The 12,359-nt window shown below is 34.4% G+C and overlaps 2 protein-coding genes across 2 annotated transcripts; both read right to left on the bottom strand.

Annotated features, from left to right (window-relative positions):
* Positions 1–2,080: 2,080 nt before the first annotated feature.
* On the bottom strand, positions 2,081–2,989 carry LOC121262759. The gene has a single exon (XM_041165354.1). It carries the CDS (start codon positions 2,987–2,989, stop codon positions 2,081–2,083), a length of 909 nt encoding a protein of 302 aa, XP_041021288.1.
* Positions 2,990–10,968: 7,979 nt separating this feature from the next.
* Positions 10,969–11,775, bottom strand: LOC121262758 (chromatin assembly factor 1 subunit A-like). The gene has a single exon (XM_041165353.1). The coding sequence runs from the start codon at positions 11,773–11,775 to the stop codon at positions 10,969–10,971; it is 807 nt and encodes a 268-aa protein (XP_041021287.1).
* Between the last annotated feature and the right edge of the window lie 584 nt (positions 11,776–12,359).

Below are 12,359 nucleotides of genomic sequence, written 5' to 3'. Positions count from 1 at the left end.
GATGAAGGAGATGGCTTTCAGTTTTCTCTACCTTTAGGTTGATTTTTATTGTAAACATTATTTGATATGGAAAATAATAGCTAAGACTTTATTTCAGCTTTTTTATTTCAGTATTCACCCAAGACTTTTTTTTCCATAGCCAAGATGCAGTACCGCATTTTTTACTCACCCAAGAATTTTTTTTTCAGTTCTTTCGCATGTGCCTTCTATGTGTTTGTGAAAATGCTCCATAGTTTCAAATATGTGGGAAACTTCTTCTAGAGCAAACTTTGATATACCTTGTTCTTCTATTTATTGATAGATATACCCTGTTCTTCTATTTATTGATAAATTTTTCATCAAGTCTTGCTACGGATCAATAAAGTGAGAATTTAGTTTCCTTAACTGATAAGCATTGTTCCCACTTTCTTTTATTTTTACAGAAACCGATAAGCATTGTTCCCACTTCATCAAGTCTTGTTATGAGTCGGCTGGCAGCATTGTTCAGCATTTCCATTTTATAAGACATTTTGTTAAGTTGAAAATTTTATCAATTCTCACATCTCTTGTTAGGAATGGATCCATCCACTCACCGTGATGCCTACTTCACAAATCTTTTAAACAACAATGACTTTTTGATGAGTGCCAGAACTGAGATTAATGGATCTCAACTCTCTCCACCCCGAGTTGAGATTCTTGAGGTTGAACCGAGTGGACGAAAACCAGAACGAGGTAATAATTTTATTAACGAGGAAGATTTGATACTTGTGGAGGGATGGCTTGAAATTTCATTAGATGTGGTGCAAGGAAAAGATCAAAAGCATACAATGTTATGGAAAAGAATTCATAAATATTTTGAGGAAAACAAGAAATTTGACTCTTTACGTAACTATTCATCTCTAATGAATTGATGGTTGACGATTCAACAAGCGGTAAATAAGTTTTATGGTTACTTGGCACAAGTCGAGGGAATGCATCCAAGTGGTTTTAACGAGCAAGACAAGGTATGCTCTCCACCTTTTATTTCGACTTTTTAACATGCTAGTAATTTATTAAAATACTTAATCTTATGAAGTAACCATGGTGCTTTATGTATGTAGATTGGCAAGGCAAAGGACATGTTCCTAGAGTTAGAGAAGAAAACTTTTAACTTTGATCATTGTTGGCGAGTGTTGAGATTCCATCCAAAGTGGGTGGAACATATGGAAATAGTGAAGCCGAAGAAAAAACCAAGTTCGAATGGTTCGACACCAAATTCAATAAATTTAGGCGAAGATGAGGATTTATGCAGTATCTTCAAATTTGGATCGACCAATTGGCTGTAAAGCAGAAAAAGAGAAACAAAAGAGAAAAGAAATGACGGAGTCTGATTCTCTCGTGGTACTAAATGAGACGAAAGAAATTAGAAAGAGTAAAATCGTACTTATGCAAGAAGCACGTGATCATGACAATAAGATGTTGTGTCTTAGGCAAGAGGAAGTGAGTCTCAGACAATCAAAAGTGAGTCTTAGACAATCGGAAGTGAGTCTTAGGGAAGAGGAAGTGTGTATTCAGAAAGAGAATGTGCTACTTGAGCAGGAGAAGTTATGGAATGAAGAAAAGAAAGAAGATGAAAGAATTATGGCATTAAATACAAGTACCATGCCTCCAATGCTATAACGATACTATCTTCAACGACAAATGGAAATACTTGCAAGTCGTACTAGGAAAAACTAACTATTATGTATTTTATAGAGTAATATTTTATTTGTGATTTAAACTTATGAGTGTTCTATGTTTGTTGCCTTTTTTGACTCTAATGTTGGTTATGTATTTTATGGAGTAATGTTTTATTTGTGACTTGTTGGTTATGTTTTATGGAGGAAGGTGCTACTTGATGTGTTATATTCACATTTATGTTTGTTAGCTTCTTTAATACAACTATAGAACAAGAACTATAAACTTTAATACAATCATAGACTCTAATACAACCATAGAACAAAAACCATAAACTCTAATACAACCATAGACTCTAATACAACAATAGAACAAGAACCATAAACTCTAATACAACCATAGACTCTAATACAACCATAGATATACAACCATAGACTTTAACTCATTATGAGGCACTATATTGTTGCCATAAGTGCTCGACGAGATCTGCTTGGAGTTGACAATGGATTTTCCTATCCCTAAGAGCATGATGGCGTTGACTGAACTCGTTAAATTCAGGTGTAGGGTCAGTTGACACTGGATCATGTGTGCTTTCTGTCAACTGTTCATATTCGAACTCTTCTTCTTCGTTGTCAGCCCGTTCATCTTCAATGATCGTATTATGTAAAATTACGCATGCCATCATAATATCATTGAGCGTTTCAATGTGAAAAAACCGTGCACGTCCACGAATTATAGCAAATCGTGCTTGAAGCACACCAAAAACACGCTCCACATCCTTCCTTGCAGACTCTTGGGCTGCAACAAAATATTTTTTCTTATTTCCTTGGGGAGTTGAGATGGTCTTAACAAATGTTGCCCATTGCGGATAAATGCCATCAGCAAGATAGTATCTCATTACATAGTTATGACCATTAATAGTGTAATTAATTGTCAGAATAAGCCCTTTAGCAAGGTCAGAAAATATAAATGATCTATCAAGCACATTTATATCATTATGAGATCCCGGTAATCCAAAAAAAGCATGCCAAATCCATAGATCGTAATAAGCCACTGCTTCTAAAATAATTGTTGGTTCGTGAATATGACCAGAGTACATACCATGCCAAGCAGTTGGGCAATTCTTCTCCTTCCAGTGCATACAATCGATGCTCCCTAGCATACCTGGAAATCCACGTTTTTCACCAACTACGAGCAGTCTAGCAATGTCATCATTGTTGGGTTTCCTTAAATACTCTTCAAAAAAAATTGAAACAACTGTTTTGACAAACATTTTTAGGCTTCTTAATGTCGTAGTCTCTCCAATCTTCAAATATTCATCCATAAAATCAGCCGTGACACCATATGCAAGCATCCTCAAAGCAGCTATTATTTTTTTAATAGAAGAAAAATCAAGCCTTCCAGAATTATCTTATCTTTGGACAAAATAAGGTTCATGGGCTTCTATCGCAGCTTGAATACGAAGAAATAGAGAACGACTCATTCGAAACCTCCTTCAAAAATATTTGTGAGGATAAATTGGAGGATCAGCAAAATAGTCATAAAAAAGATTTTGGTGGGCTTGCAATCGATCGCGCCTTATGAATTTACGTGATTTTTTAGAAGAACCACGTGAGCTTGATCCTTCTTCTTCCACAAGTTGTCTCGCTATCTCAAATTTTTCGTCAGAATCTGAATCGATAAGTGTCATTTTGTGAAAAAGTGAACGATCCATTGAGAGGAAATGAAAAGAAAAGGTTTTACAAGGACACTTGAGTTAAAGTGAATGAAATTATTGATGAAATGTTATGTTTTATAGTGGAAGAATATAGCCGTTGAAGAAATATAGCCGTTAGAAAATATAGCCGTTGGAGAAATATAGCCGTTAGAAAATGAATAATGATAGGGTTACTACCCTACTACTACTCATCTACTACTCTTTTTGTATTTGATTTTTTTTTTAATTTTTTATTTTACTTAATGATTAAGGAAGTGAGTATTAGTAAAATTATATATTTTTTAAATTTTTTCTTAATGATTAAGGATGTTAAAAAAATACTTAAAAGAAAATGATAAAAAAAATAAAAAAAACCCTTGAATACACTTGGGTAGTAGATGGGTAGTAATAGGGTAGTAAGCCTATCACTACCCATAGCCGTTGGAGAAATATAACCGTTAAAAAATATAGCCGTTGGAAAATATAGCCGTTAAAAAATATAACCGTCGGAGAAATTCAAATTACAAATAGAATTAAAATAAATAAAAAGTTCAAAATCAATATTTTAATAAAATAGTGAAAAATTTGTTGAGCCTGTTATTTGATGTTGTTGAAAAGTAACTAGATAAATTTGTAAAAGTGAATTTTTTTAGTCAAATTTTAGCTAAAGTTTGTTAAGCCTGCTCTTACAACGATTTTTTCAATTGGTTGTGAAACGATATTTGCACGGATTTTGTTATATTTGCAATGCCATATATGTTGGGAATAAAAAAGAATTGCAAGGAGAATGTGTTTCGTTGGTAAAAAGCTAACCATTTGCAACATCTAGTATTCGCTCGAGACAATTGCAACGACATTAGAATATTGTTATTTGTAACGAAATGCTTGTTGGAAATAAATAGTAATTGCAACGATAAAGTAATCTCATTCGTAAACAGCAAGTATTTGCAACGAAAATGAACTTAACATTTCTATAAAATACCAACGAAAATGTCTGTATTTGCAACGACGATATTTCGTGGCTATAAATGGTTAATTACAACGAAAAAAAAAAAAAAACTCTTCGTTGGCGTATATTTTCACCATGGGTACGTGCATTTGCAAAAGCAGGGCAACGAAAAGTAATCGTTGCAAATAATTTTTCGCAACGAGGAATGGACTTTTTGCAACGAATTTTTTTGTGGCAAATAGTGATTTATGTTGTAGAATATGTTGTGAGTATGATGAGTAAAATTTATATATATATATATATAGCTCAGTACTGATTTCCAGCCAGTGTCGACAGTGTCTGGACCAATTCATAATTAACCATGCATATATATAACTAGATTAATTAATTTAATTCATGCCAAAATAGTTATATTATTAAAAGTACTAGAGATGATCAGGATCCAACTTCTTTTTCTCTCGTTTACATTATTCGAGCTCGAGGGATCAGATTCCTTTAGATTAATTTGCTAATTTGGTCCTGATGATCTATATATATATATGTGTGTGTGTGTGTGTGTGTGTGTGTGACGTACGTAGAGTTTCCTAATTGAATTCTAGTCATTAGTTTCAAATTAATCAGATTGTAATTTGATATAGTGCAATATTAGATTTAGTTCACAATAAAAATAATTTTATTATCAAATATTGTACATCAAAATCATGACAGTTTGTAGGGTAGTTTTTCAAAACTGATCTTTGTGTTGAACGAGCATGATTTTCTTCATGTTAATTAAGTGGAGCAGACATAATCAGGTTTTAACGTTTTAATATTTTATAGAAAAATAATTTATGTGTACATTTTCTTGAAATTTACAATTAATGAATTCCTAAAAAGATGATGCAATATGCATGCCAATTTCCTTTAAATTTATGTTTGAATGTAAAGGCCGTACGTAGGATTTGACTACAAATTATATATAGGTTGAGAGTTAATTGGATTCCTTTAAAGCTAATCTAGAACGCTTGTAATTCGATCGTACTCTAATGGTAGTATATATAGGTTTAAACAATATATTTGACAAATTGACGATAAAAAGCTTCACAAAATGTATTATTGTTATATAGAACTTTCTTTCCTAATATTGTACGTTCGATTATTGTTAGAGAAATTTTGCCAACTTTCTTATATGATGGTTCCTGATAAGTACGACACTACAACAAAAACAGTCTTTCTCAGCGCTATTGAATCTCACATTGCTCAAATAAGACTCTTGTATTGTCTTAACCTCCTATATAAAGGTTGGTCTAGGAAGCCAATTCAATATAATATTGTGAACAAGTCTAACACTCTTGTAAACAAGTCTAACAAATTTAAAAATTGATAACTAGTTTTTATGTTATCAATTTTTAAATTATTGTTATATATTTTTATTTTAATTTACAATTTTAATTATATAATAATTTGAGTTTGGGTTTAAAAAAATATTTTTAAATCCAGAAATAATTTTTAGGTCGAATGGGACTGAAATGGACGGGGGGCCCGTCACCGGGCCCGCCCCCACCTCCCGGGGGCAAGATGTGGGGGTGGAAACACCACCCCCCGCATATACGGGTATCACCCCTAGCTTTCATAGCCTAAAACACACAAAAATCTGTTACAATACATTATTGCTGTTACAATACCCACAAAAATCTGTTACAATACATTATTGCTGTTACAATACCCACAAAAATCTGTTACTTGCTATTGAGTTCACTACTGATAAGTTATTGCTGCCGAGCACTAAAATCTTGTGGCCATTGGCAAATAATCGGCAACTTGAAACTGATTGTCAACCACCAGAGAGTAATGCATACATATATATATATATATATACTCGATTATGTATGTATGCATGAATATGTATGTTCTCAGAAAAGTAAAAGAAATTATAGGTATTACCATATAAAATATCCCTCACATTGGGAGAAGAAACTTTTATCAATGTTTGTTTTAAAAGAGGGATATAAGCGATTGTGACTGATATGACAGGAAGGACAAGAATGTGCACGACAAGATAAACCTATTCTGGATTTCTTTGTGCCTGCCAAGGAAAATAAGAACATGTCATGTATTTCTTTTATTTCACTTGAGCATCTTTTGATGTTGAACAGCTTTTCAAGATTTTGCTTCGGGAGTAGCTTATTGCAATATTTTGGAAGCTTTCATTTATCCGCATGGTCACTGTGAATGGTTTATAGCCCACATTGTCGATCTTTTTCCCAAAATAGGATGGCAGATTAGAATGTGCTATTGGTATGTAAATGTGCATGGTCACCGTGAATGGTTGATGCTTGTGATTAATTTAAGTTGGTCTCTAGTCATTTTCAGGAAGGAAGATGGTCAGGAATTCCTAAGCTCCATCATGGATAAAGTGCATGATGAGTTACTTAAACTTGAAGGGCAGTCTTCAAGCATAAATGGAAAAAAATTAATGGCATCAGAATTTGGTTTGTTCTGAAGCTAACTCCACACCAGCACAGATCAAACATGTGCATATATTTGCAGGACACACTAATATGGTTTGTTCTTTTGTTTTCATCTTTGATTGTCAGGAAGTTGAAACAATCTATCCCCATCATCAGAAAACAGTAATTGTAGATGCTGAAGATGCTGATGCAGATCCATTGTAAACGAAAGATCATGGCATTTGTTGGAGGTCTTGATTTATGCATGGGCCGATATGATACTCCAATACATCCTCTTTTTAGTACTTTAAAAATAGTGCACAAAGATGACTACCATAATCCTAACTTCACGGTAAATGATTCAATTAATTTATCAAGAACATTTGTTGAATTTGCATTAGTTTTGCATTAATTTGTCAATGAATTAACTTCCTCAATAGCACTTCATCAAACACTTCATCTTCACAAAGACCACTTCACTCCATTCTCACTCCAACTTCACAAAGACCAAGCAGAAGTAATACAAATGAAATAAATCTTGTAGACACGATCCTGGAGTGCAACAGGCGAATTTTCAAGAAAGGAAAGAAAAAAAGACATGCCATATATATAAGTGTTCACATTCGTTTGTTCTATTGTTCTAGAAGTATATGTAAGTGTCAATCCAACTTTATACATGGAAGACAAACAATAAAAAAGAAAAAGGAAGTGGATTCTAGCTTTATACATGGCAGTCTTTAATCCAGTTTCCGTTTACTGGTTTTCAGATCAAAGTGTCTGGTTTTGAGCCTAGGATTCCAAAGAAAAAGTTTAAAATCTTTTCCCCTCTCACTACGTTTGTAGACAGAAGTGAGAAAAATATACAAATTCAACCAACATCATAGTAAAACAAATTTCAAACGTACTTACCTATTTTTCCAAACTCACGGCAGGATGTGCATGCTGCTGCGACGGGCTGTTGCTGCTAAGGGCTATTGCTGCAATGAAACCCAAATGCAAAGTGAAATGAGACGATTTTATTTCCAAGAAAGAAACAGAGCCTAACTAATAAATTATTAATAAACCAGATGAAAAATGAGTTTTCTGATCCATACAATCAATCTGATTATCATGAAAAATTAATTATAAACCAATTAGAGAATCGAAAAAGAAAAGCAAAATAAAAGTTGAAACACACAAAGGGGGTCACGATTTGGTCAAATTAGATGGGTAGGTGAGGAGAAGGGACCTTGAGTTGGGCCTCGGCTGCATTAAGGTGCCTCCATCTCTGAGCAGCTTTAATGGCTTCTCTTTGCCTTGAATGGTGCTGCGTAGACGTCAAACGACTAGAATGGCTTTTGTGCGAAGGAAACAGACACTCTAGGGCAAAGATCTGGACCAGATGGCTTGAGTGGCTTTCATGTGAAGTAAACGGGCGAAGTGATCTCAGATTTTGGGCTGGAAACAATGGCCACTAATGAGAGGGTGGGTATCACAGCGATGGTACGTACTCGGGATGGGGAAGAACAAAGGAGTTCACTAATGAGAGGAAATGTGTTTACGTTTCGGGGAGAAAATAAAACAATCCATGCATTTTGGCGCCTACCGCCCAGTCCCAAAGAACAATTATGACGAGACGGGCAAGATCTTTTTCTTTTTTCAGCGAACTAAATCGCCGCAAGAATCACAAAAATCGCTATAATTGAGGTGCACACCACGTAAATCGAAAGTCGGGATTTACTCTATGCGACGAAAATAAAATCACTGTTAAAAGTTACCAATTGCGGCGATTTTACTTGCAACGGAGGAAAAATCGCTACGTTGCAAGTAAAATCTCCGCAATTAGTCGTTTTTCTTGTAGTATTAATTTACATGACATGAACATGATCATCAGTGCGGTTATAAACACTAAAAAGCTTCAACTTTCACCTAAAATTAAAAACGTGGATTCCTGCTCGTAAGTACTACATTTCATTCTCGTTAAAAAAAAAAAAAAAACATATATATATATATATATATATATATATATATATAAATCTTCGTGATGTTTGTTTTTGACTAATTAAGATCAGTTGTTGCATTTATATATAAAAATTGCTACTTTGTCCATTTTATTGTGCCCTCATTTTCACACTTCATATATTTTAATTTTTTTTTAATTTTTTTTCTCTACTTAATAGTTAAGAATGTGACTATTAGTGTATTGATATTTTTTTTATATTTTTTAAAAATGTTTAAAATAATAAAAAAATATAAATAAAAAAATTAAAGAAAAATAAAAAGAGCATTTTAAACTAGCGGTAAGTGGAGCGGTACACTCTGAACGGCAAAGTAGCACCGCTCTTTATATATATCTTGAGAGGTTGCAATATGGATCATTTGTTTTTTAGATGAGATGAATTAAAATTAAAGTTAAAAGTTAAATAAAATATTATTTGAATATATTTTTTTAATATTATTTTTGTTTTAAAATTTATAAAAGTTAAATTTTTTATTTTATTTTATTTAAAAAATTTTAAAAATTTGTAATGATTAAATAAGATGAATTGAAAAAATATTATAAAAATATACTAGTCGTAAATTTCTGCCCTTTACGAGCACGTACACATCCTAGCTAGCTAGCTGCTTGTGTTTATGATCAATGTTGACAAGCTAGGCTGATATATAATCCAGCGACTTTTAACTTGTTTAGACTCTATAGTCTGGCCTCTTTAGTTCATGTCACCTACTCGCTCATGTTATTAATAATCATGTAGGGCGCCACTTACTTTTATTTTCCTCGTCGAGAGAGAGAGAGAGAGAGTCTGTGCTATTAAACAAAGCCTCTTTATCCTGGCGTTTCTTGCATATATAACTAGCAATGGATAAGATCAAGTTATAAAGGAAGCTGTACTACTCCATGATTAGTGCTTGGTACATAAAGTCCGCTGACACCAATACCCCACATTAACACACACAAAAGAAATTCATGTTTTATGCATTAATATATATATAGGACTGCGTAACAAGCTAGCTGTCTCTTCTTAAATATTATATGTGCATGCTTGATTGTCAAAAACAAACGAGAGAGGAAGAGATCAAAACCATGGAAATTCTTCAAAAGAAATGGAGGCCGGGATAAGAGAATTATTGGAAGACCCTTGCGTCATTCCCCCCCACCAAATGAGGATGAAGATCATCAAGGATTTTTCTCTCTTTTTTTAACAAAAGTTACAAAAGGAGATGATCTGAAGCTATCTTTTAAAACACACAAGATTAGGTAATATAATATATATATATATATATATAATTACTTGATTAAACTAATCGATGATATCCAGCCCTTAACAAAAGGGAAATTCTCCCAGCTTTCAAGCACATACGATAAAATAAAATAGAATCAACCCAGATTTGTCATGCAAAAGAAATTTGGGAAAATCTCAAACTGATAGTAGGGGTCATAAACCCACAATCTTCTTCTACCTGAGGACATTTGGGGATTTGGTTTGACGTCACAGTCAATTTCAGCATCAAAATTTGAAAAAAATTAATGCTACATCTACAAATAAATTATATAAAAATAATCTCACAAATTAATATTATTTTATCTGATCCGTTAGATCTACTTTATAATAAAAGTAACTTTATAATCTGACAAATTATATCAACCCACATTAGTTTGTAAGATTATTTTTGTGTAATTTATTTGTAATTAGACTATTTGTCAAAAAAACATTGAAGTGGAAAAGCAGACAGACAGCGCAACATATAATCATCAATTATCACCACAAAGAAATTAGAATCCGTACGTTGAATCTCCATTGTCAATTCAATCCCCATCCCCTTCCTTAATTCCTCCATCATCAAGATCAGGATTTGATTCGTAGAAAAGAAAGTTCCCTAAAAATTAAAAGAAGGCCCAAAAAAAAAAACAAAACTAAAAGAAAACGCAATGAAACTGGCGAAGTTTAATCGATAAGAGCGTATTACCTCTGCTGCTTACTCATACTCTGGGGTTTCTCCTATGGGGGACACCCAGATTAGGAAGCCAAACATCGTATAAAACGGATCAAACAACATAAATGTCCAAATTAATCTCAGTTTACCATCAAGATAAGCACGCATTAAATATTATCAACAATCCATAAATCCTCTTTGACATGCAAAGTAATGAGTACTCGATCGAGAACTGGAGTAAGAAAATTGAACATGATCCTGTTCCTAACTAAGAGTGAGTAATATCCATAATCCCCTGTTATTTTCTTCATGCTTTTTTTCTCTTTTTGGTGTTCGATCGAGGCTCAGTTCTGCGCAGTGGGGGCCAATGATGATTCTTTTCTCCGTTCTTCCTTGAGCTCTTCTCTCTGAGCTTCCTTTTTATCGGCAATGTAGGCCTCTACCATACGGTTGAATTCCTCGATGCTCAATTCTTCCGGCGGGTAAGTGGACGATCTCCTGGCTGGTTCTTCCCCGGACCTCACCAATTCCCGGCATATCCCCGTCTCTGTTTGCCGTAACTCTCGTCTAGTCGTCTCTAATATACGTAGCTCGAGCTTCTCGGACCTAGCTCTCCGGTAACGCTTTTCCCGCAAAGCCTTCTCAGTGACTGCAGCAACTCTATCTAGCGGAAATGGAGAGGCCGTACGCTCGGTGATTGAAGAAACTGTACCGTCATCGTGAGCCGGAGAGTTCGCATTGTCCCAGAACACGATGTGTTTATCATGGAAGGTCTCGGCTGGCGAAGAGTATGTCTCCGGCTGCACCGGTAGCTCGTTACCGGCGGCTAACTTACTGCTAGGCTTCTTGTATCTGAGGAAGTCGTCGTAGATATCGGTTCTGGCCCCATTTTCGCCGGAGAAAGCGTAGAGGATGAAAATAATCGCCATGATGAGAATGAAGACGTAGAAAGTGCAATCAAAGACGGCGATGAATCGCCGGAAAAACTCACATGCTGTTTCTGCGGCGCCCGGAAGCCAAGCGGGGGACAGCGAAAGCACAAACAGAGCAGCACAAAGTTCGACAATCCACTTGACCGTTCGCCGCCGATTATACCTTCTCATGGCTTTGGCTTTCTCAACCTTGACGACGTCAATTTCGAACAAGGCCATTTTTTTAGAGAATGAAAGAAAACCAACAGTTTTAGTAATATATATAATTTCTGGAACAAAAAGAAGGGCTTGGGAGAATATAAAGGAAAGTGATTAAAGGATTTTCAGGTATGTATTTATAAAGAGGAAGAGCTATATATGATTTTGTGGGCTTTCTGTTTGGAGGGAAGCGCGAGGATTATGGAGGTATGGAAGAGGAAAGATTTCCAGGAGAAAACAGAGTGGGAGAAAGGGAAAGAAAGTGAGGGAAAACAAGGGGGACATGGAAAAGGAGAGTCGAGGAGGGATAGCCCTGAATATATATACATATGCAAGCTAATGGGAATTGGGATGGTTTCTGAATGCATGTAGAGAGGAAATACTGAAGGCATGGGTAGAGATCTGCTACCCCTTTTTATAGAAGCTCTGAATAATTCATCCCCTGATTACTCTTGCAATTAAAAAAATATATATTTTAATTACATAGAAATAAGAGAATTCCATAGAGCCATTTTACTTTTCTTTTTTTTCATTCCTTTTTTTATACTTTTAAATATTTTTTTTAAAAAACAATCACAATATCATTAAAAAATATATTTTTAATT

The sequence above is a fragment of the Juglans microcarpa x Juglans regia genome, chromosome 4S (assembly GCF_004785595.1).
Source record: "Juglans microcarpa x Juglans regia isolate MS1-56 chromosome 4S, Jm3101_v1.0, whole genome shotgun sequence".
Taxonomy (NCBI): domain Eukaryota; kingdom Viridiplantae; phylum Streptophyta; class Magnoliopsida; order Fagales; family Juglandaceae; genus Juglans; species Juglans microcarpa x Juglans regia.
The sequence above is the reverse complement of the archived record's forward strand: the minus strand, read 5'-3'. Positions and strand labels throughout refer to the sequence as shown.

Coding starts and splice junctions, on each gene's coding strand:
- LOC121262758 (XM_041165353.1), bottom strand. CDS start 11,775: ATGGCCTTGTTCGAAATTGACGTCGTCAAGGTTGAGAAAGCCAAAGCC.
- LOC121262759 (XM_041165354.1), bottom strand. CDS start 2,989: ATGCTTGCATATGGTGTCACGGCTGATTTTATGGATGAATATTTGAAG.